The sequence below is a fragment of the Diorhabda sublineata genome, chromosome 6 (genome assembly GCF_026230105.1).
Source record: "Diorhabda sublineata isolate icDioSubl1.1 chromosome 6, icDioSubl1.1, whole genome shotgun sequence".
Taxonomy (NCBI): Eukaryota; Metazoa; Arthropoda; class Insecta; order Coleoptera; family Chrysomelidae; genus Diorhabda; species Diorhabda sublineata.
In genome coordinates, this window is record NC_079479.1 from 26,068,304 (window position 1) to 26,092,881 (window position 24,578).

Genomic DNA, 24,578 nt, shown 5'->3' on the forward strand with positions numbered 1-24,578 from the left:
AACCTAAGCTGCATCTCGATTTTTGTCAATTATGAAATGATCCTTTGAGAACACTTCTCTGAAATTTCAGTTCAATATTTCTGTCATTTCAGCCTGAGTGATTAGTGATTTTTTTAAGGAACACATGCTTTTTAATATCCTTGAACATCTTTGAAGCTTCGCATGTCCAAAACTATGAACCTAAGCTGCATCTCGATTTTTGTCAATTATGAAATGATCCTTTGAGAACACTTCTCTGAAATTTCAGTTCAATATTTCTGTCATTTCAGCCTGAGTGATTAGTGATTTTTTTAAGGAACACATGCTTTTTAATATCCTTGAACATCTTTGAAGCTTCGTATGTCCAAAACTATGAACCTAAGCTGCATCTCGATTTTTGTCAATTATGAAATGATCCTTTGAGAACACTTCTCTGAAATTTCAGTTCAATATTTCTGTCATTTCAGCCTGAGTGATTAGTGATTTTTTTAAGGAACACATGCTTTTTAATATCCTTGAACATCTTTGAAGCTTCGCATGTCCAAAACTATGAACCTAAGCTGCATCTCGATTTTTGTCAATTATGAAATGATCCTTTGAGAACACTTCTCTGAAATTTCAGTTCAATATTTCTGTCATTTCAGCCTGAGTGATTAGTGATTTTTTTAAGGAACACATGCTTTTTAATATCCTTGAACATCTTTGAAGCTTCGTATGTCCAAAACTATGAACCTAAGCTGCATCTCGATTTTTGTCAATTATGAAATGATCCTTTGAGAACACTTCTCTGAAATTTCAGTTCAATATTTCTGTCATTTCAGCCTGAGTGATTAGTGATTTTTTTAAGGAACACATGCTTTTTAATATCCTTGAACATCTTTGAAGCTTCGTATGTCCAAAACTATGAACCTAAGCTGCATCTCGATTTTTGTCAATTATGAAATGATCCTTTGAGAACACTTCTCTGAAATTTCAGTTCAATATTTCTGTCATTTCAGCCTGAGTGATTAGTGATTTTTTTAAGGAACACATGCTTTTTAATAATCCTTGAACAACTTTAAAGCTTTGTATTTCCAAAACTATGAATCTAAGCTGCATCATGATTTTTGTCAATATGGAATTATCCTTTGAGAACAATTCTCTGAAATTTCAGTTCAATATTTCAATTATTTCATCCTGAGTATCTTTTTAAAAAAACACATACTTTTTAATAATCCTTGAACAACTTTGAAGCTTCGTCAAAAGCCATGACACTAAACTTCATCGCATCCCGATTTTTTTCATAAACAATCTTTCGAGAACATCGCTGTAACATTTGGTTTCAAGATCCCAATCATTTCAACATGAATGGTTTTAAAAAGAAACCTATAATTTTCATTAATCATTGAACAACTTTGAAGCTTCGTATGTTTAAAACTATAAACCTAGGCAACATCCTGATTTTTTTTATCGAAACAATCCTTTTAAAACATCTTCTTGGAATTTGAGATCAATATTTTAGTTATTTCAGCCTCATTGATTTTATCAATCCTTGAACAGCTTTGAAGCTTCAAATGTCCAAAACCTTGGCCATAAGTTGCATCCCGATTTTACTCATGATACAACAATCTTTTGAGACCATTTCTCAAATTCTGCCTAACAGTGTTCCTAGAGTCCTCAGTTTTTGGGGAACCTGATTTTATTGACAACCCTCGTATATAGACTATCTAAATTATAACGTACCACCCCTATCGCGAAAGAACATAAACACGTGGTATTCACAACCATTCCAGATCAATTTCTAATTACAATGTCAATCAAAAATGATAATATGAATAATGGATGAAGATATTGACTAGAATCATTTTCTTTGGAAGCTTCTTTTAAATTATTAATTGATTCGTATGGTTGATACAATGTAGATATTAAGTTAGTTGTTTCATGGTGATTTGAAATGTGTTCATAGAAAAAGAAATTCTGCTCGAGGTTTGTACGTACTACTAATATTGAATGATAGAAAAATTATATAAATATATGCACAGAACAAGAGTCGGTTCGCACTATTGAATTAAATTCACGTTATAATTATTTTTGTTATTTTTTTTTGCATATTAGTTCAATTTGAAACATAAATAACTTGGCAACAGAATGGTTATTAAGGATTCATCTAAACGTAGTTTTTATGACTGGAAGGTGCCGGTGCTAGATATCATTATCTGTGTTTGAAAATTTGAGTGTGGTATAGATGAATTCCACCAACTCATATCTAAAAAAACTCGGTGGAGATAGTAGAAACAAATATGTACAGATAACGAGAATCGTTTCAAATTTCAACCATTTGGTGTGTAGTGATATAACATAACAAAGTTTTTGTTTGTAAAGTGATTTAATGAGGTGAATACTAATTCATTCAGTTTTTTATAGATATTAGTGAAAATCTGATAACAATAATAATGTCATTATAATATTAAGATATCCGGTTAAAAATAACTTCGTACAGATCCGAATATTATTTTACAGGTATTTGTTGAGAGAAAATTCTTGCCAACAACGATTTTTTTCGAATATTATAAATTTTTAGTCATAAAAGAAACCAATATAACCATCACTCAATAAATCGTGTGACTAACTAAAATAAAACACATTTTTTGCCAAAAAAAGACTTCAGTTTCAGCTTCTTCATTTGAGCTGAGAATTTTTTCAGATCAGCGAAAAGCCAGTAGTCACTGAGGGCCAGATCTGGACTGTACGATGGATAAGAAAGTCATTCGTTCAATTTAACCATCGTTGCCATTGACTTGGGAGAACACTGATTTTTCTTCAACATAAGATGCCGTTTCCTTGATTTTTGCATTTTCTGCAGTTCTTTTCGATGAAACAGAGTCCAGATGCCACATTTAAAGCCGTAACTGAGCTTGTACAATATTTGTTTATCAAAAAGCTATGATAAATTAACACGTGAAATTTTAAATCAATTGTTTTGTAAATAACAAAAGTAGATTCACTTAAATTGCTGTCACTTTCTTCTGACTAATCGAACTCTCAGGAAATTTTACACATAGCCTTTTGAAAGCTGGTACTTCATATGAATTTGACAATGGCAGCGCCATCTATGTGTAAGGCACACGACTTATTATGTAATGTATTACCAATTTTTTCATCATCAATATTCAAATCACGGGAAATGTCCTCCGGACATATTGTTTTAAAATGCAAAAAGAAGAAGCTTCAGTTGGAATCAATTTTTAATTTAATTCAATATAGCAATATCTGTTCGATTCTTAGTTCGTTGTAATGTCTATACATCCAACATAACTCCATTTTAGCAGATCTGTGCCAGAAAGAGAAAGTTTTCGGAAAAAATGGTAATGAGAACTTTCGTTACATTCAAATTATTGCTACACTAACTTCAATTCGTTGGTATCAACTATAATCGTGTCATAAACTACTAATTTATGTCAAATCCAGATCCAGAAATTACATGGATGCAACTCTGGATATCGGGGAGACCAAAATAATGGTTGGGAAAATTTACATTAGATACAAGAGTAGAAAACCGACTACAGGGTGATGCGCGAGGCTTCTATGTTGAAAAATTCAGATAAAGTGTCATTAGGGATCTTCAAATGACACCCGAAAATTTATATTAATTAACAACACCAATACTTCTAGAAAAAAATACATTATTGCCGAATTATTTTGATTTTTCTGGATAATATGAAAACTCTTAGTCCTATAGGGTTCCTGTTGGGGTTAAATTGAAGCTAAATAGATATTTAGCGTGGAAAACTGATTGAAATCGTAACTTTTTAGAGACAAAAATTGATGTTTGAGGACTAGAGTTTGTTTCATAAACGTATAGAGCAATAAAATCTCATTGGGTGTGGAAAGGGATCACAGAGTGACCCAACGAATATTCAAGCCACTTTCATAGTTTGGCATTGATTTCATTGTAACAATTTTTTTTTATCAAGTGCAAGTAGTACCACCCGGGTAGGTGTCAATATATGGGTTTAGCCTATTGTTATCCATTCACAAACACTGAAAAAAGTGTGCCAAAGGCGTGCCGGTAGGATACTCGTAAAAAGGAAAGAATTTTATTTTAACAGAATAAAAATTAGGCATTATGTACATAGTGTTAGGTACACTTATTTTTTATTGAACTTCATACATATAATACTTTATACAGAAATTAAATTATAAAAAATCATAATATTCTTCGTCATTTGAGTAACTGTCATCTCCTCTTGTCGTTATAATTAATTTTGATATTACAAACAATACTATTTCAAGACCTACACCGATGGCCGACACCGAAATTGAGCCGAACTAGACGCAATTCCCCATTTTATTATTCTATACCTATCTGAAATAGACTATAGTATCTCGGAAAATATCAGACTTGAAAAGTTGGTATTACATTCTTCTTATAGAACATCTTGTCTACTATCTTTCCTATCATTACTAATATGCGTATTGATTACATGAAAGAAAGTGAAACATGGCAGACCCTTTTATTGACGAAAATTCACATTTTGTAATCTTCTGTGGATTGTTTTAAACGTCTTATACTGTTGGTGATTAAACGTCGTGTCGTTCCAAGAAAGATAAAATCAGTAACATTATCTCGATTTATGGATATAAGTACTTGATAAAAATAAATGGAACCGCTATCGTTTAGTAACATATTTCAATATTGATTCAGGTATTATCGACTGTTGGTATACATAAAGTTAATCCATATGGTATTTTCCCATTTTTATTAAAAACAAAGAATATTGTCTGGTACTTGCATATTCATAATTGAGTCTAAACTACAATCAGCGATGACAGAAACATTTCTTTATTAAAATATAAGTGAGATCAGATAAATTGTCATAAAACGAAGGCAGTTCGAAATGAGATAACACGGAATTGAGTCATTACGTGAATAAAAATTTATTATCTTATAGAAATAAAGTTATAGTCCAGGAAAGCTAGGCTAGGTAGAAAAATAAACTGTACATTTAACAGGAGTCTTAATCTAGTTTCATCGTGTTCTAAAGCACAATTTGATACTCACAATTTTTTGTACGAGCAATAAAATAAGAGATTGGATGCTTGTAGAAGGATTTGTCTTTTGCCTCAAAAAAGGCTTCAGCTTCAGCAATTACTTACTTCATTTGAGCTAAATTTCTTACCATCAACCATTTTTTCGATATCAGCGAAAAGCCAGTAATCACTGGGAGCCAGATCTGGACTATACGGTGGATGAGGAAGCGCAACTCGAAGTGTAATTCGTTAAATTAACCATCGTTGCAATCGACTTGTGAATCGTGCGTTGTCTAGGTAAAACAGTAATTTTTTCTTCGACATATGAGCAGGATTCAGGAGGGTCATGGGGGTCATGACCCCCCCTAAGCCCTGATTAATATCCATTTCAGTATGTACATATTAGCATAGTTTAATTTTTTTTAAACTACTCTGATAAAATTGTCATTGTCCTTAGACCCTTAGCCCGTCTACCTTCAAATACCTAATAAGATGTAGTTTTGAGTTAGAATTGATAAACGTTATTATTATTTAACAAATCAAAATATACTCAATAAAAACCTTTCGCATTATTTCTAAGTTATGCAACTATAATGGAGAACTGCCGTAGAAAAAACAATAATATATATATATATATATATATATATATATATATATATATATATATGACGTTTTGATATATGCTTGTCGATGAGGTATTGAGGTTTAAAGTAAATTATTGCACAAAATTCGTCATTATGCTGTCAAAAATAACGTAATTAACTCATATTTTGTGGGTAAAACGCGGACGTGGTTCACCGACTGCGGTTCACTCAGATGATGATCGTTCTGATTCGGAAATGAAGTGATGGATCCATGTTCCATCCATTGTCATATAGCGACGCAAAAAAATATGATTTATCACGAGTAAACATGGTTAGCCTAAAAGTGTCAAATTCCGAGTGCACTAAGCTGTGTCATCTTATATATTAAAAAAAATTGATGATTTCCATTCCGAGTCCGTTCAGGCGTTCTACCCAACCGATTTGCTTAATTTTTTTTTTTTTTTCATTGAAAGGTATTGATGCACAGATCAGCCATCAACCATCAGATTTCATCTAATTTTCACCATTCTCAAGTTATATTCAAATGCGATTTCCCCCTGTACATTACTTATGTACACACATTCTATCCTCAATATCTCAGGTTCTATTCAAGATAGAGACTTCGTTTTGGTTTAAGAACACTCGCTGAAGCACACTCGTTCTTTTGAGATGGTTTTTGAACACTTAAATCGGTTAAGTTGGAGAGGAGCTAGGCGCGGACATTCAATGTGGAGTTATGGTTTTTTGTAGGTTTTTGTCAATTTTTCTACATTCAAAGATCTATAACAGAGTTCGTTCTTTCCTATTATAATGATTTCTGATACTTATTTAATGGATTCGATGCGAGCGAAGGCGCGGGTAAAAGCTAGTAATCTATTATCCTTGGGGGTCAATATATTTCCAATAAGGGAAACATTCAACCGCCACACAGAGATCTAAAAAGTTTTGATTCAATCAACGAGATCAAAAAAGTCTTACAAGTTGCTCAAACACGTACCAGAAAATACAATCTACTATAATCGATGTATTTCATTAATTTCCTGATAGTTCTTCATGTAATTTTCATATTTTTTGTTTCTGCACCAAAGCTAAGGAGGGACGTTTCAATTAAAAAAATTATAGACTTTATATTCGGTATAAGTATAGCTTTATATATCATGTGTATTTATTTATCATGATATTTTTAAAAACTAGGGGCATAATATTCAATCTTCGAAAAATTGTTGCTATCCTAACTTACCTGGACTATTATAAAACTCATCACCATATATATATATATATATATATATATATATATATATATATATATATATATATATATATATATATATATATATATATATATATAGTGCTTTTCAGATAAAAGTATCCACCTTTAATAACTTTTGTAATACTGGTGTTTAGAAAAAATCCAAAAACACGTCAATTTATGTTGGAAGGGGCAAGCATTATGGCTTATTTAAACTTACTGGAAAAGCCACCCCCTCACCCCTAGCAGCATCCCCTTTATTTTTTTAAAGAGACTACCTGTATCACACACAACAATTGAAAAAAAAAATCTTGAGCTAGTTAAGAAGCTTATTATTCGGGTACCCCTTGAATTGAGAGATATACATTTAACACAAACAATCAATATTTGCGATATGTACCTTAAATGAAATGAAACCGACCGTATCCTGAAAAGAATCATCTCTGGTGATGAAAAATGGGTCCTGTACAATAACATAGTTCGAAACGATCATTGGGCACAAACGATGAACTAGCACAAACCACATCGAAAGCTGAAAAACAAAAACGATCAATTCTGATGAACAATTAATGAAAATGGATGGAGTAATCAAAGAAAAACGGCCAGAATTTTCAAATCGGAAAGGTTTATTGTTACACCATAATAATGTAAAGCCTCACACATCTTTGACACCTCGGGGAAAACTATCGGAGCTTGGCTGGGAAGTGATGCTACATCCCCCATACAGCCCTGATCTGGCTCCATCTGTTTAACATTTATTTCGAGGTTTGCAGAATTCTTTGAATGGTCACACTTTCACAAATGACGATGAACTTCAATCGCACCTGGTTCAGTTTTTCGTTTATAAAGACCAGAAATTTTATGAGCGCGGAATCTTGAAGCTGAAAGAAAGATGTTAAGAGGCCATTAAACAAAATGGGAAATATATAATTGATTAAAAACTATTCTTTATTAGAAAAAGTGTTTTATTTTATACTACAAAACTGAAATTACTTTGTGACAAACCCAATACATGATATGTAAAGCTTTAATAATTACATAACGTAGTTGTAATAGCTATTCCAAAGAATATATATATATATATACAGTGCTTTTCAGATAAAAGTATCCACCTTTAATAACTTTTGTAATACTGGTATTTAGAAAAAATCCAAAAACACGTCAATTTATGTTGGAAGGGGCAAGCATTATGGCTTATTTAAACTTACTGGAAAAGCCACCCCCTCACCCCTAGCAGCATCCCCTTTATTTTTTTAAATTACTTGTCATATTTTTTATGTAAAATTTGGATACTCCTCTTTGAGCTGATTTCAAAAATGTATAATACTTGTAGGTTAAAGTGGTTAGTTTATGAGATAAACAATTTTTCTTTTAAGTGCACAAATTTTACTTATTATTTACTTTCACCTTATTTGCCTGTCCTAAAATGGGTTGTACAACAGTTCAAACTCTTTAATCTTTTTAACTGTGCTATTTATTATGAAGTTACAATAAGTGTTCAAAATGAGTACCATTCACTTCCATACAATGGTATAATCTATTTTGAAATGCCTCTCTGACATTGCTTAATACGGCTGGATTTAATTGTCGACATTCATTTTCTATCATCTCTCGTAAATCATCCAGTGATTCTGGTTGGGTAGCATAAACTTTTGTTTTTAAATACCCCCATAAAAAGAAGTCTAGGGGTGTTAAATCCGGTGACCTAGGTGGCCACTCCATCATCTGCCCCCTTCTACCTATCCAACGAGCGGATAATGTTTCGTTTAAAAATTGTCGGACCCCTTCCCTGAGTAACTCAAGATATGATTCACCATTTAAATTTCCGTTGATGAAGAAAGGTCCGACAATGTGGTCACCTAGGATACCACACCAAACGGTTAACTTTTGGGGATGTTGTGTATGGAATTCACGCATAATATGTGGATCACTTTCAGCCCAATATCTACAATTATGCCTACTTACTAAGCCATTTAATGACCATGAGCATTCATCAGAAAAGCAAATATTGTTTAACAATTGTGGATTGTTATTGATAATTTGCGTCATTGATTCGCAAAACTCCAGACGACGATCAAAATCATCTTCATTCAACTCGTGTTACCAACTTAACTTTGTATGGGTGGTACCGAATTTATGTAGAACTCGGAAAACTGTAGAAGATGAAACACCGATCGCTCTACTTATTGTTGAAAACGATTGGGGTTGTTGAGCCTCTAAGCTGACTTGCCCTAAAATTGCCACTTGGATTGCTTCGTTATTTACGAGTCCCTCTCGCTTATGCACTTTATTGCAAACAGACCCTGTTGTGGTAAATTTCTCCATCAGTTGAATTACATACTTATGAGTTGCATGTCTTCCGTCATGTAATTCGTTAAATATTCTAGCAGCAGCTCTTGCACCATTATTATTTTGGTAGTATAAACCTACAATTTCAATTCTTTCTTGCAAAGAGTAAACCATTTCAGAGAAACAAAATAAATAATGTATCAAATTACACTATCAATAGTGACTACAAATTCTAGTTGACAATGTCAAACTTTAATAAAATGTAGAGTTTTTTGTTGTTTGGATTTTTTAAGTAGAATAAATAGCACAGTTAAAAAGATTAAAGAGTTTGAACTGTTGTACAACCCATTTTAGGACAGGCAAATAAGGTGAAAGTAAATACTAAGTAAAATTTGTGCACTTAAAAGAAAAATTGTTTATCTCATAATCTAACCACTTTAACCTACAAGTATTATACATTTTTGAAATCAGCTCAAAGAGGAGTATCCAAATTTTACATAAAAAATATGACAAGTAATTTAAAAAAATTAAGGGGATGCTGCTAGGGGTGAGAGGGTGGCTTTTCCAGTAAGTTTAAATAAGCCATAATGCTTGCCCCTTCCAACATAAATTGACGTGTTTTTGGATTTTTTCTAAACACCAGTATTACAAAAGTTATTAAAGGTGGATACTTTTATCTGAAAAGCACTGTATATATATATATATATATATATATATATATATATATATATATATATATATATATATATATATATTCTTTGGAATAGCTATTACAACTACGATATGTAATTATTAAAGCTTTACATATCATGTATTGGGTTTGTCACAAAGTAATTTCAGTTTTGTAGTATAAAATAAAATACTTTTTCTAATAAAGAATAGTTTTTAATCAATTATATATTTCCCATTTTGTTTAATGGCCTCTTAACATCTTTCTTTCAGCTTCAAGATTCCGCGCTCATAAAATTTCTGGTTTTTATAAACGAAAAACTGAACCAGGTGCGATTGAAGTTCATCGTCATTTGTGAAAGTGTGACCATTCAAAGAATTCTGCAAACCTCGAAATAAATGTTAAACAGATGGAGCCAGATCAGGGCTGTATGGGGGATGTAGCATCACTTCCCAGCCAAGCTCCGATAGTTTTCCCCGAGGTGTCAAAGATGTGTGAGGCTTTACATTATTATGGTGTAACAATAAACCTTTCCGATTTGAAAATTCTGGCCGTTTTTCTTTGATTACTCTATCCATTTTCATTAATTGTTCATCAGAATTGATCGTTTTTGTTTTTCAGCTTTCGATGTGGTTTGTGCTAGTTCATCGTTTGTGCCCAATGATCGTTTCGAACTATGTTATTGTACAGGACCCATTTTTCATCACCAGAGATGATTCTTTTCAGGATACGGTCGGTTTCATTTCATTTAAGATACATATCGCAAATATTGATTCTTTGTGTTAAATGTATATCTCTCAATTCAAGGGGTACCCGAATAATAAGCTTCTTAACTAGCTCCAGACATTTTTTTTCAATTGTTGTGTGTGATACAGGTAGTCTCTTCGCAACCTCTCCAACAGTTATATGACGATTATTACTTTGATTTGGTCAACATCAACTTTACTAGGCCGACCAGAACGTTGCTCATCTTTGAGGGAAAAATCTCTAGATCGGAATGTTTTATACCAATACTGACACGTTAAGCAATCAACACCATAAACTTCACATATTTCTTTGTGAGTCGCAACAGCTTTCTTCCCTTTGCGGAAGTAAAAAACATGCCGAAAATGTTCGTTTCTGCACTCTAATCAAAATTAACCGACAACTAATAGCTTTAATAGAAATTACGTAGTACTTGCTTCTAAAGTTACATCAATGTGACAAGTATGAAGTGACGAACGGTAAAGTACTGCACTAAAATAAGTTATTCATAAAATAGGCAAGGCTCTCTATCATATTTTAAGAAATTAGGAACATAATATTCCGTTTCTGAAAAAATGTTGTTTATCTAATATCCCTGGACTATTATGAGACTCATCGCCATATATTTACGGTTTATTCTTTTTAATAGCCATTACAGCTACAATATACCATTATTATGATTTTACCTATCATGTATTTCATCATATTTCAAAAAATTACGATCATAATATTCCGTCTCTGAAAAATTGTTGTTTACCTAACTTCCCTGGACTATTATGAGAGGATATTGAAGTGACTTTCATCCTAAATTTTGTCCAACTCGAATAAATAAACGAAAATATCTGTTCGGATGATATATCAATTATGAAATGTCAAATTCATATTTGTTTACAGGTATTGTCAAAAAATGTACAATTAGGTTACGAGTATTTCAATCTTCAACAATATCGATAAATTTAAAGAAGAAATGTTGTTCAAAATAAAAGACTGTTTTAATACTACAATTATTAGTATTTTACTTAATATTTCATTCATATTTCCAGGTACGATGAAAACTCTATCTCATATGGTATTAATAATTTATCTTGGTTCAATATACTGTTCAAACATCGAAATAGTACAAATTTATAGAAATGATACTTCACCAATATCGCTACAGCTGAATTCCCAGCGCCAAATAATTTTGATATACAAAAATCTTACGGTAAGTTACTTTGAAATTTGATTTTACATTTCTAACGAATGCTGGCAATTTAGATTCATAACTCCAGAGCCGGCAACATTGCGTCACTTTCTCTGTCTTTCTTTGTCAGTTTTATTTCTAACCACGATACACATACACGGTATGTCTATGCGCAGGCACGCGCGATCTCTCTCGCACAATGAGACGTCACGTTGGAATCAAAATGTGAAGTATAAAGGTCGATCTTTTAATATGAAGAACCCCAAGTTGTTACAATGCCGTTCATGTTTGAACACGCACCGTTTTCCCCTTAAGTTAACTAATAATTTCGTCAACAGAGATTTTTTTCTACTGAAGGTCACGGTAGGTACGTCAAGTAACGGATATCTGTGGATCGACTTTTATGTATGTTGTATACCTGTTATAAATTTTTATTTTGATTCCAAAAGTAATATTTGATGCAAAGATATGTCTATTTATGCATTATTTATATGGTTATGAAATTTACCAAATAAATTTCACGTTCTTAAGGCCGCGTGCCGTTTGCAATAAATCTTACCTATCTAAATATTTCCAACACGACTGAAACCGTTTATTTTAATAATTTTACAAGTGAATCGACAATTATTGGAAGGAAATAGGAATTGTGTATTTCATATTGTGGATTACGACATTCAATTACCATATTTCAAATTAATTTTATCATCTCGACCACAGGGTCCTGTCCACTGCTTCGCCAAGTCTTTTTTTGGGATTTCGATTGGTGTTTTTGCATGTAGCGATGGGATTATAATATCATAATAGAAAGTACAAATATTTTAAAAGAAAATAATAACAGTTGGATCAACTCTATAATAGCTGTTAAGCCAGTGATGGATTTACGACTAGGCACGCGAGGCCCGGACCTAGGACAAAATTTTAGTAAAAAAGTAAAGACAGTCTTAAGACGTTAATTTTTTTAAAAGATAGATTATAGTCCTCATCGAATAATCCTGTTTACTTTTTGTTTCATTACTGAGATTAATCATATGCTTATAAAACTTGTAAAAATTACCAAATCTAAATAATTTTTATATTTGAATAAGAATACTGGAAATATGCAGGTGTCAAATATCATTTTGGTGTTTATTCAAATGTCAGAATATTATTACTAACATGAATAATTTTTCATTTTCACATTGTGCAGTATGTCACGAGCATCAAATAGACAATTCGCCATGATTTTAATGCCTAAAAAATCTACTTTGGCGGTGATTCATTCTAAGTAACTCATATGTTTTAACTACTATTTGGTTTATGATATGTTGTGGTGGATCCACGTTTCGTCTACGGGGCCCACTGTTTAATACATAAAATAGTTAAAACTGTTTTGATATTGCATTTTGTCAAGCCCAGAACCAAGTAAATTCAAAAAATTATGATAAAATTGCATCTTGGAGTATTGTTCAAGCTATTAACATAGAAGTCTATTACAATTTTTTCATAGAGGTTTTCAGCAAAGTAACTTGAATCGTCGAAAATGCTAAATTCAGCTCTGCGCTAAATACGAAAAAATATCACAAACACACAAAAACCCAGTTAATACCTATAACTCCAATCTAATCTTGATGACGAAGAAAACATTCTGATTCCAGCGTGACGTCACGCGCGAGGCGTGTCAGCCGATAATTCATCATACCGGTGTATACAGGGTGTTTCTATATTCGACCGACAACGTTATACCACAGAGACATCTCAATAAATGATTCATTTTGATATAGGAATACGAAAGTTTGTTTATGTCAAAATATTTCTTTATTAAGGAGCATATTAGTAATCAAATTTTAAAAAAAAATTGAAGGCGTTCTTGATTTATGGCAAATTTTGAATACTCTATATTTCAGCAACTAGACATAAGGGTTCGTATTCTCATATCAAAATGAATCATTTATTGAGATCTATCTTTGGTAGAGCGTTGTCGGTCGAATATAGAAACACCCTGTTTATATCGTGTTTCGAACCAGAAGCCGCTAGCGTGTTGGGTTTGTGTTTTGTGCTTATCTTCCTTTTTAATGTCCATTTGCACCGTAAGGTTAATAATGGTTTTAATTTTAACACTGGGTTAATTCTTTTTTTTTTTTATTAGCACCTTGCGTTAAAAGTCTTTAAACTATTATTAAATTAAACCGCCAAAATCGGGAGATTAAACTGATTTAATCTTTATTCAAAAAGTTTCTAACTTAAAATTCAGGTAATTTTGTGTTGAAAAACACAACAGAAACAATAATAATCACTATTGCAGTTTTCTGAGGCAGAGTCTGAATAATGATTATCAAGCTCCAATAGTATTTTTTGCCAAAAAAGACAATTAAATTCCTTTTGCCCTTTTTACCAAACTAACAAAAGTTCATAACGAAAAATCATATGAATTTAAAACTAATAGCGCTATCTACAGGGTGTTCTGGAAAAAAAATTCGGGAGTGATCAGATGACGTTAAAATAATGCTGCGACATGAGAAAGATTTTCTCATACGACCCCTCGTTTCCGAGGTATAGGCTGTTAAAATTGCGAAATCTGAATTCATATTTAACTATATTTTCTAAATTATACATTCGAATATTATGAATTTTTAGTGAATGATTATGATGTCACAGCGTTATTTTCACGTCATCTACTCGCTCCCGGAACTTTGAATTGTGTTAATGTGATAATAATTATTTTAGACTTTGAATCCGTATAGAGTGAAAACTTCATCGGAAAATGCCCAAAAAGATAAACCAATTCTAGTGGTTGCTCAACAGGAAAAGGAAGTAACTGCTTGGTCAGTGCCGTTAATAGTCGAATCCAGTAAATTAGAAAAAATGTATTATTATAATAACGTTTCAAGGACTTTATGTCACGATTACATGGATAATATTATTTCGATACAAGGTAAAAAGGAACTATATGAATTTAGGGTGTGTACTAAAAATAATGGATATTCATATTTTTTCTAATTTTTTTTCTTTTGATAACAAAACTAATAAAAATTGGTAGTGGGTAAAAGACTAATGGATGTTGAATTAAATCGAGACGATAACATGAAATTGTTAAAAGAAATGTAAAACATTAATTATTTAATAGATAAAACTATATAGGTAACATGCCATTCGGCTTGTTAAGTTTTTCTTCAAACATTTTTGAATATTCCTTTGTTCACGTATTATGGCACAGTAGTTACTTTTATTTCAATTCTAACATTAGAGTTTTTTCGAAGAAATTAATACCTCCCACTCCATTCAATAAAACTCCAGTTTCGTTACTAAATCGTCCTCTATCTACCTATACCTAAAAGTGCTTAAAGCAAAGTAAATTTAGTGAAATATGTGGTGATATTCCTTATAATCGCTGGTGGTGGCATCCAATTTAATATTAATTGTTCATCCTATCTGAGTACCAGTTTTTAAATACTTTAACTGAGGCCGAATACCACTCCTTGAGGAAGAGTTCCTGTCGGGGATTTAATGTTACAACGTTCAAATCACATGTTTTGGAAATACCTCAATCTATATCGATCCTAATAGAGAATATTTTAAAAAACAAAAAACTCATATCAAATTATAAATATTTATTTTTATTGGTCTATCTCAAAACTTTAGTAGCAACCCTCGTATTTTCTTCTTTTATTGAGTCAGATACGTATGCGACTATCTATACACGATTGTATAAGATGTGGTATAATTTAAAAACATTTTAAGTGAAAAACTAATAAAAATAAATGAATTTATCATTGCCGAAATCGAATTTTTTTTCCTACGACCAGTTATGAAAATGATAGATTGCATATTCATTTTTACCTAAGAAAGTAGCTTGTTTCAAACATGTAATAAAAAATAATAAAACACATGTATTAAAATGCTTCTTTTTCTTATGTTATATATGGTCTCGAAAGATAGAGGGAATACGCGAAAATAATATGAATTTGGCTGGGTGCCGAAGGCAAAAGGCCAAATTTAAGAAGACTGAAGAAGTAGACATTGTAATTTTTTGAGGTTATAGTAGTGTTTACAATAAAAATAAATTGAAAGTTTATTGTGATTTGTGTATGTATTCGCACTCGTTCGCACATCACTTTTCAAACTCGTTATTTAATATACTATTATCATATCACGTCATTTTGTTATATTTTAGGTTTTTCTCTTGTACCTCTGAATTTTTCTCAGAATTTTATAATAGCCTTATCAACTTCTGATCCGAATGACGTCGACGTAATCGTAGAATTAGAAGAAGAGAAAGATTTTTACGTAAAATTAGACCAGAATTATTTTCTTACGGTCTCGCCTAGTGAACCCAATTATGTATTTCACAAATTTAATACTAACACTAGCGACACGATTTTTATAGAGATGTATTCAGAGGATGAATATTGTCTCACAGTTTCCGTACAAAACAGCAAGGTATTCATCATATTTACATTATTTTTTATTCAGTTCGTCCTGTTGTTTGTTAGTTTGCGAGTGAATCTATAATTTCGATGTACTCAAATTTCAATATTAAAAAACTCGACTTGAAATGGATGTAATTTTGTTCTAGTTTTTAATTTTCTAAATGTACGTGTATAATAATTTTTTTCCAGTGCCCTGTATTGGATTTAAATAAAGATATTAAATACGAAGGTACATATCAAACAATCAATACAAAAGGCGCTATAACAATACCGGTAAGCTCAATATTTTTCACTCTAATCATTTACTTAATTACTGCGCAACTATCATACCACGCTTCCCGCCATTACTGACATGAATGCGTCAGCTACGAGTGACGTCATTATATAGTAAACGCCCGATGCATGTCGTTTAATTCACATTGTTTTAGTTATCAGTGGACTAGTCATTTTATTCTCTTTTGTTTGAGAAACAAGTTTATATCTAAATTAAATTTTATTTTATGTATTTTTATTTTAAATTCAAATATTCGAAATAGAAATCCGAAAATTGCCAATGCTAAATGGTAGATCTCTACAAGCAAGTTGTAACCGCTTTTTTTTATCTCGTATCACTCTAAACACTATACTGACGTCTGTGCCCCGACATATTGTTATGAGCGTTTTAGCGGGAAATTTGAACCAAAAAGTTGAGAAACTTGATTTTAAATGTGACAATAATTCAAAAAATTGTTATAATAATTTTTGAACGGCAAATTGGAGGTATTAATATCGTTTAAACCAATTTCAAAAATTTGTTAAATACTCTATTCTGAATGGAAAATGTTTTTCGTGGTTTCCAGTACAAATCAAAATTGAATTTTTTTTGTGCTACCGAATTTAGGTAGGTTCATAGATCTCCTCAAGCAAGTTGTAACCGCTTTTTTGATCTCTTATCGCTCTAAACAAGTGAAAAAATTGTTTTCGAGAAAATATTAGTACAATCAGGCACTATACACTATAAACCGTTAACTGTTTACTATATACTGACGTCAGTGGGTCCACATATTGTAATGAGCATTTTAGCGGGAAATTTGAATCAAAAAGTTGAAAAACTTGATTTTAAATGTGATAATAATTCAAAAAATTGTTATAATAATTTTTGTACATCAAATATCGTTTAAAACAATTTCAAATATTTGTGAAATACTCTATTCTGAATGGAAAATGTTTATCGTGGCTTCCAATACATATCAAAATTGATTTTTTTTTTTTGTAGACCAGACAATATAAAGATGGTTTCTTTCTCGTATTCGTTGCTAAACCAGATAATTATGACTGCAGTCAAGAAAGTTCTTATATACCGAGGTATACAAAAGTATTGTCTATCTCTCAAAATGAAAGTTCGACTGTTATGTTTAAAATAAACAATGGTATTGGTGCTAAGCGTTACGTCATAGCTATTTTAGTAACTTTTTTTATCTGCGTAATAACCGGTTTCCTTTTAATGGTTACCGCTTTTATTTTCCACCGATATGGTACAATATCAAGAAATACGTATAATGGTATGTTGTTTTTAAATTATTTATCACACTAGTAAGGAAAATATGAATTTTTGAATTGATTATTTGAATAATAGTTCTTTTTGTCGAATCTTTCACGTCGAAATAATCAAATAGACTAAGTTCGGGGATTTTAAGAGTCCAGTTGATGTTAACCTCTTCGTAAAATGTCCTTATTAGAATATTAAAAGCTTTAATTACTTGATTTAATAAATGGCAAGTGACTTGGAACCACGTTATTTAGTTGAAACTGCAATTCTTAACTCAAAAAATCACTTTCAATTCAGTATTCATGAAAATAAACACTTATTATGCCTTTAGCAGACATAGAGGATAACACAACGACTTTTGAAATGTGTAAAGATCGTTTATGCTGCCCAGTATCACCAAATCTCCTTGTTAACATGATATTGACGTAAAAGATAGCTTCGTCGCTAAATTCTTGTCTATTGAATCTTGTACGAATATTTTTTGTAAAATCGAATACCAAGTTGATTTTTTTATGTTAAACGTTTTGTTTCGCTTTCGAATGGATAAATACGTCAAACTAAATGCCTATACTTCAATTGTTTCTTGATACCGAACTGAACGAGACTAGACAACCTTCTACAAGTCACCTCTCAACCATACACTCATTTATCCATGTTCCAGTTCGTTTTTCTAGTGACTCAAAATACTCTCACTTGTTGCTATTACTGTCTGTCGTAAATTAATATTAGACCAATTTTTCAGATGTATCAGTTAGCGATTATTTCGAACCTATGTCCGAGGAACAAATTATTAAAATATTGAAAGAAGACCATTTAAATTTATCTCAATTCGCTAGATATCCAAAAAGAATAAAGCAAAGATCTTACAATTATTTATGGCATACGTTGAGCATAGCCATTTTTTATAGTATCCCAGTGGTACAACTTGTTATTACTTATCAAAGGGTATGTATTTATCTTGTGTTAATAAAAGTTAGTGTATCGAAACGTATAATGTCAAATAATTGTACATTTTGTATTTTACTTATATACAATCCTGTTTACAAATCGAAGCCAACGATTGTCGTAATACCTGTATACTGGTACCTCCAAGAGGTCCATAGATCTCCTGTTGGAGCATATAACGACCTTAATTCCCCTTTTGCTGTCATTGCCACGGTCTAAATTTTCTACAGATAACAGAACCTTCCTTTCCTCTTCCATCCATCTATCCATTGTCATTTTACCAGCCGGCAATCTGAAACTTCTCTGATGACTGGTCATCATCATTTAGCAACCTTTCTCATCCACTACTGGTTATAAACCTCTCTTAACGTAGACCCTTTTGCTTCATAATGGACCAAGCAAGACCCTGGTAACTGGTAGCTCCGACTAAACGGTTTAGCTTTGTTCGCTGTTCTTTCCTCTTCTTCAATGGATCAGAGTCTCTGCAGAATTCTGCAGGTTAGACTCCTTTCCTGAATTGAATTCAGCAACCGCGTTAAATTTCTGTAGCTTTCTGCGGTTTTGGTCAGTCCTCGATGAAACTTTCCAACTTAGGTTTGGTTTTTTCGTAGTTGACAATTGTTTTCATATTTCTTCCTCCTAAAATCTTTTTAATGTCTTTCCGGCAATTATTTCCCTGCCTTCCTCTAGGAACTCTCTTCTTAAATCTTCAGAGCTCTTTTTTCCAGTCGGAAACGTAGGCGCTATTGAGCTGAGCTTCTTTGACGTCGTCAAATTTGGTTTCACCGAATAGTTTCGTCTCCTCATCTGAGTCCTGGTCGACGACGATACTTTTAGACGATAAGTCGTCGCTGATCTTTAGGTCTACGAGGTTATACTCCTTAGTCCACCTTTACATGTCCTTGTTTGGCGCTTTGAACGTCTTTCCGGCAGCCAAGTGTGCCACCACCAAACTATATCTTGGATGAACTATTTCATACACGCAAAATGGACAGTCGATTATATGATTTGAATAGATTTGACGGTATATTGGATTGAAACGATGTTTTTCAGATCGAGAATGCTACCGGTAACGAAGATATGTGCTACTACAACTTCTTCTGCGCTAATCCCGCCTTTTCTTTTAGCGATTTCAATCATATTTATTCGAATATTGGTTACGTAATATTTGGTATAATTTTTATATGTGTAGTCGTTGACAGACACAGGCTTATTAAAATGAGAAAGGTAAGTTATATGTCAGATCAAATCAAATATTCAATGACATTTTCTCTCGTAAATATATTTCCCAACTTTTCAGATAATCCTCTATTTCATATGGTATTATTGGTACTTACAAACTAATTAGGATTTATTACCTATTTGTTTTCAAAATTTTTGCCATTAGTGATAAAACTTGATGTTTTCTATATCTTGTTCAATTTTTAACATTTTATCTCCTATTTCTGCATTTAAGTTCGGAAATATTCGATTCTGATCGACCTATACTTCAAACGAAAATAATTCTGATCAGTTTTTCCAAGATCTTTTGATACCGAGCGATTTCGATTCTAATAAGTAGGATAGAACGGATAGATAATCGTTTTTACACTTTATTTTGACATTTTGATTGAAATTAAAATCAGTAGATTATAAATTTGAGCTTTTTATCAACACTTTTTACATATTTCTTAGTCGTGCGGTATTTACTACTGTTTAGGATAAAGGCATTCCCGTACATTATGGATTATTTCACGCTATGGGTGTAGCCTTAATCATCGAAGGATTATTATCATCTTGTTACCATATATGCCCAAGTCAGTCGAATTATCAATTCGGTAAGTTTATTCAATATAATTGGACAAAAGTATTAATGGTAATGAAAAGTATTTTGAAAGAGATAAAACTTTATTTTTCTAAAAATTTTGATATTAAATATTTTTTTCTAATTCAGGTTACTTTTTAATCCTCCCTAGTATGTTTCGAGTTGTTTATATAATGAAATTGCAAGGTTCACGTAAATAAAAATGACAAAATTAATATAGAATTACTTGATAAAATATTTTGTGGGTACACATTCCCAAATAAAAGTAATTTTGTCCCCATGAAGTTATCTTCATCAGTTACCTCACTTCTAACAGTAATAATAACACTGGCAACACTGTAACTTCTTATTTTGCTATTCAATCAATACTTTTATCACTATTTTTTCCTTATAAACCAAACAGAGACACTACTACAGAATTTTTTCCAGATACAAGTTTTATGTACGTAATGGCGGTACTTTGTATGGTGAAATTATATCAAAACCGCCACCCTGATATAAATGCAACCGCCTACACAACATTTTCAGTCCTCGGTATAGCAATTTTCATGGGTAAGTAAACGTAATCCACCACAATTGTTCCATTCAGAACTATTAAAAAAATCAATTTTTCCTTTTCTTCCCATTTTTAGCGATGATTGGAATATTGAATGGAAATTTAGTAATCTGGATAACGTTCGTTGTATGTTATAGTTTTCTATGTATCTTCTTATCGCTCAAAATTTACTATTTAAATTATGTAATTGACGGATTACGTCAACTAAAAAAGAATTTAAGTAATAGCGGAATCACTATTCGAGAATGTTTCCGCCCAATAAGAAAAAGTAAGTATTTGTTTACAACACTATAAACAAACTTCCAAAACGCAGCCATATTGCGCACGAATTATACGTTACTCTGATGTTATTAAGCTACTCTTTTGACAAGTCTTTTTTTCGATTATATAATCGTTCGTCGTCGAGTGATATCATTCGAGATATTTTGGCATTAGAAGTAGTAGTTTATATAATGTAAGAGCAAAATTCATTTTGTAGACTAAATTTCACTATATTGCACACGAATTACTTTTACTATTTTTTATTTTATTCTAATATTTTATCCTAATTAGTAATAATCGATTATTAAATTTACAACTCTTGTAAAAGAATCGAGAACTATTTTCGAAATATGAAGGTTTTCGATTCTTTTCGAATTAAAAACAATCAAGACTCGTATATACTGTAATAAATACAATCAGCTGACATATTGTTTCGTTTATTTTTTGAAAATTATACGTTATTAATCCCTCATACGTTGTTATTTTAGTCTAATTTTAATAATTGATTTACTGGGACATGAAATTTTTGCTTATTTAATATACAAATAGTTTATTTGTGTTAGAATTTGGTATAAAATTCGCGTGAGTGAAGTATTCATGTTGTGTTAAATTATAACAAAGATTAATTAGTTCGTCGACAATTTTCAAATCAAAGGTAACTTTATGTTAAGATATAAAAAAATAATTTCCCTGAAACAGTGTATTTTTTATATTTAACTCGCAGTGAAATCGTTCAAAAAGAAAAAATATGAAGTTTACTTCAGGATTATACAGTGTGTATTATCAATAAATATTATTGTTACAGCTCGGTTCATACTTCTAGTGATAGCGAATATAGCGAATTACGCAATGCTTGGAATAGGTCTTTGGTTATATGCTGATAATGTAACAGATTTTGGAACGTTCCTTTTGGGACTGTTGATGGGTAACAGTGTTATTCATGCCATCTTTTATATCATTATGAAGGTAAGTTAATAAATGTGTTTATATTCAGTATAAAAATCCAGGTCCGTATTTATTTATTTATTTACATTACAAATACAAAAAGTTGGTGTTTATTGCGGCAGTTTTGAAATGTTTCAACGAAATTTGGAAAATTGTTTATTTTTTTCGTCGAATCATGGGAATTCTGAGCTTTTTTGAGAAATCTATGATACTTTTGGGTTTTTATATAGGGTTTTATGACTGAATGTTAGTTTTTTGTAATTTTTGTTAAAAATTAAAAACAATTGGGCTGAAACTTCCAAGTACAGGACAAATTTGAGTCGTTAATACTTTCTTTTCAATTTTTGCTTGTTATATAAAATGGTAATCATCAAAATTGTGAGTAGTTTATATTTTTCTTAACCGTTAATTTTAGGAAAATTTATCAATAATTTGAAAATTTATTTATGTAACAATAATAATAAAAATAATGGAGTTACTACAAAATATAGATGAAATGTTTCTGAGAAAATTGATGTTTTCAACATTTAAAAATTGAAAATGGCTGCCGCATAAATTTCACTTAAATCAAGGAAATAACAGTAATTGGACGTTGCAGCTCTTCAACAAAGAAAAAATTTGTATGGAAGCAACAATTTACGGTCTTCTCAGTCTAGTTGCTTGGTCATCATCTGGTGTTTTCTTTTTAGACGCCGCTACTTTATGGACGGTTGGTATATAAATGTTATTTTATCCTACAGCCTCTTTAAACCCTAAAAACCCTTCGCACTTTGTTTGTATTTTGATTTCCAATACATACCGATAATTTCTTCATTCTATTAATATTAAACATACAGGGTGACTCATCACTATACACCACCAATTTGTATACTTCTTTTTATAGGTCACACCTGCTCAATCTAGGCAATGGAACCAAGAATGTATTCTCTTTCAGTTTTTCGATAAACACGATATCTGGCATTTATTGAGCGCCCCAGCCCTTTATTTCACTTTTATGTTTCTAATGTCACTAGACGATGATATATTAGATATAGACAAAAGTGAAATACCAGTTTTTTAATAATAAAAAATACCTTAGGCTCAATTAACATCATACTACAGCAACTCTTCAAGTTTCATTTGAATATGAGGGAAGATTTAACCTGAAACTTCATATACCAATCCATAGTGATAAATATTTCGTGATATTTTCATAATTTGACTGTTTAAATAATTTATTTTATGAAATGTACTTATTTGTATTACAAGGTTTGACAATTAAGTAATGAGACTGATTTTTTTACCGCGCTCATGGCAACCCTGGTAGCGATGACGATTCTTTCCAAAAACGATCGATTCGAATCATAGCCGATTTTTTTGAAGTTTGTATTTACAATGTAAATATCAATCCATTTTATGAAAAACAAGAGAGATGCCACAATAAACAATCTCTGGAATCTACTTATCAGTAAAATCAGGGATTGTTCAGCTCAGGAAATTCGATAATAACATTTATTTTTATTGTCGTAGCAAAGTATCAGGTCAGGTCAGGTATAAAAAAAAATCGAAAGTCGATTTTCAAGAGTGAAATATCGATCCACTGAATCGATTCAGTACAACTTATCGAATTAATTTGGTCCGAGAAATTGATTCCTCGATTTAGATCGCCATTCCTAAACCGTGATATAACGAACTTTTTACTGAATCATGTGGTAACCCTGCTCTATTGATACTAATTTTTTCAGTCCTTTTCGATCATTAGTTTTCTCTCGGTTGTGTGTTTAATACGGGTGCGCGTCACAAAAAAGGAAACCTACAGTATTAAAAGTGTTTGTACGGGTGTTATGTTGGTGTAAAATATTCAAGAAAAGTGGTGGAAGACAAAGAACAAATAAAATGTTCAACAAAAGCCATGAAAGACTAAGAACAAGAAGGGAAACCGGTCGAAGAGCCATAACAAATAATCGAAGATCAAAGAAAGGAAATTGGGAGTGAAAACTATGTCACATGTTTTTTTGATAGCTGCTATAAGGAGTTAGTTCCATTTGAGCAAACCTTATATTGAGTATTCTTCAAAAAAAAAAAAGATCACCTATACGTAGTGAACAATTCAATGCAGCAGTACGACCATGCATCAGTGTACCTACAGCTACCCTAATCACAGATTATATCGTCCTGTGACTTTTTTCTCCTCCCTAAAATTAGTAACGTTTGAAAAATAACTGTGACAAGGTGTTGTCGGAAGTTTCAATCAAATTCTTCTATTGTTACAATACGTGGAAAAATCGTCAGAGCCGGTGTATTAGTGTGAAAATGATCATTATTCAATTGACAGACCTCGTAGCTATTCAAACTGTATTGTGAATAATAAATTGTATTTCATTATATGCCTATGTGTGTTTATTGCCTCTTCTCGTTCGAAATAATAAAATAAAGGAATTTTTTT

The 24,578-nt window shown here is 31.6% G+C and overlaps 1 protein-coding gene across 4 annotated transcripts; it reads left to right on the top strand.

Annotated features, from left to right (window-relative positions):
• Positions 1 to 2,220: 2,220 nt before the first annotated feature.
• On the top strand, positions 2,221 to 24,519 carry LOC130444941 (SID1 transmembrane family member 1-like). Of its 4 annotated transcripts, XM_056780333.1 has the most exons (15): positions 2,251 to 2,352; positions 2,663 to 2,863; positions 11,569 to 11,729; positions 14,412 to 14,619; positions 15,859 to 16,124; positions 16,304 to 16,387; positions 17,370 to 17,655; positions 18,385 to 18,587; positions 19,641 to 19,814; positions 20,287 to 20,404; positions 20,821 to 20,943; positions 21,024 to 21,215; positions 22,014 to 22,174; positions 22,752 to 22,862; positions 23,037 to 24,519. In XM_056780333.1, the coding sequence occupies exons 3-15, from the start codon at positions 11,574 to 11,576 to the stop codon at positions 23,211 to 23,213; spliced, it is 2,259 nt and encodes a 752-aa protein (XP_056636311.1). In that variant the 5' UTR covers positions 2,251 to 2,352; positions 2,663 to 2,863; positions 11,569 to 11,573; the 3' UTR covers positions 23,214 to 24,519. The 4 variants fall into 4 exon arrangements, with proteins under 4 accessions (XP_056636310.1, XP_056636312.1, XP_056636313.1 ...); XM_056780332.1 differs by lacking the exon at positions 2,663 to 2,863 and having other exon boundaries at positions 2,221 to 2,352; XM_056780334.1 differs by lacking the exons at positions 2,663 to 2,863; positions 21,024 to 21,215 and having other exon boundaries at positions 2,245 to 2,352.
• The last annotated feature ends 59 nt before the right edge of the window (positions 24,520 to 24,578 follow it).

Bases quoted from the DNA above. Each gene is read 5' to 3' on its own strand.
- LOC130444941 (XM_056780332.1), top strand. From the start codon at position 11,574: ATGAAAACTCTATCTCATATGGTATTAATAATTTATCTTGGTTCAATA. The intron at 11,730-14,411 runs GTAAGTTACTTT...TAATTATTTTAG, and splicing joins TGATATACAAAAATCTTACG to ACTTTGAATCCGTATAGAGT. The intron at 22,863-23,036 runs GTTGGTATATAA...TTCTTTTTATAG, and splicing joins ACGCCGCTACTTTATGGACG to GTCACACCTGCTCAATCTAG.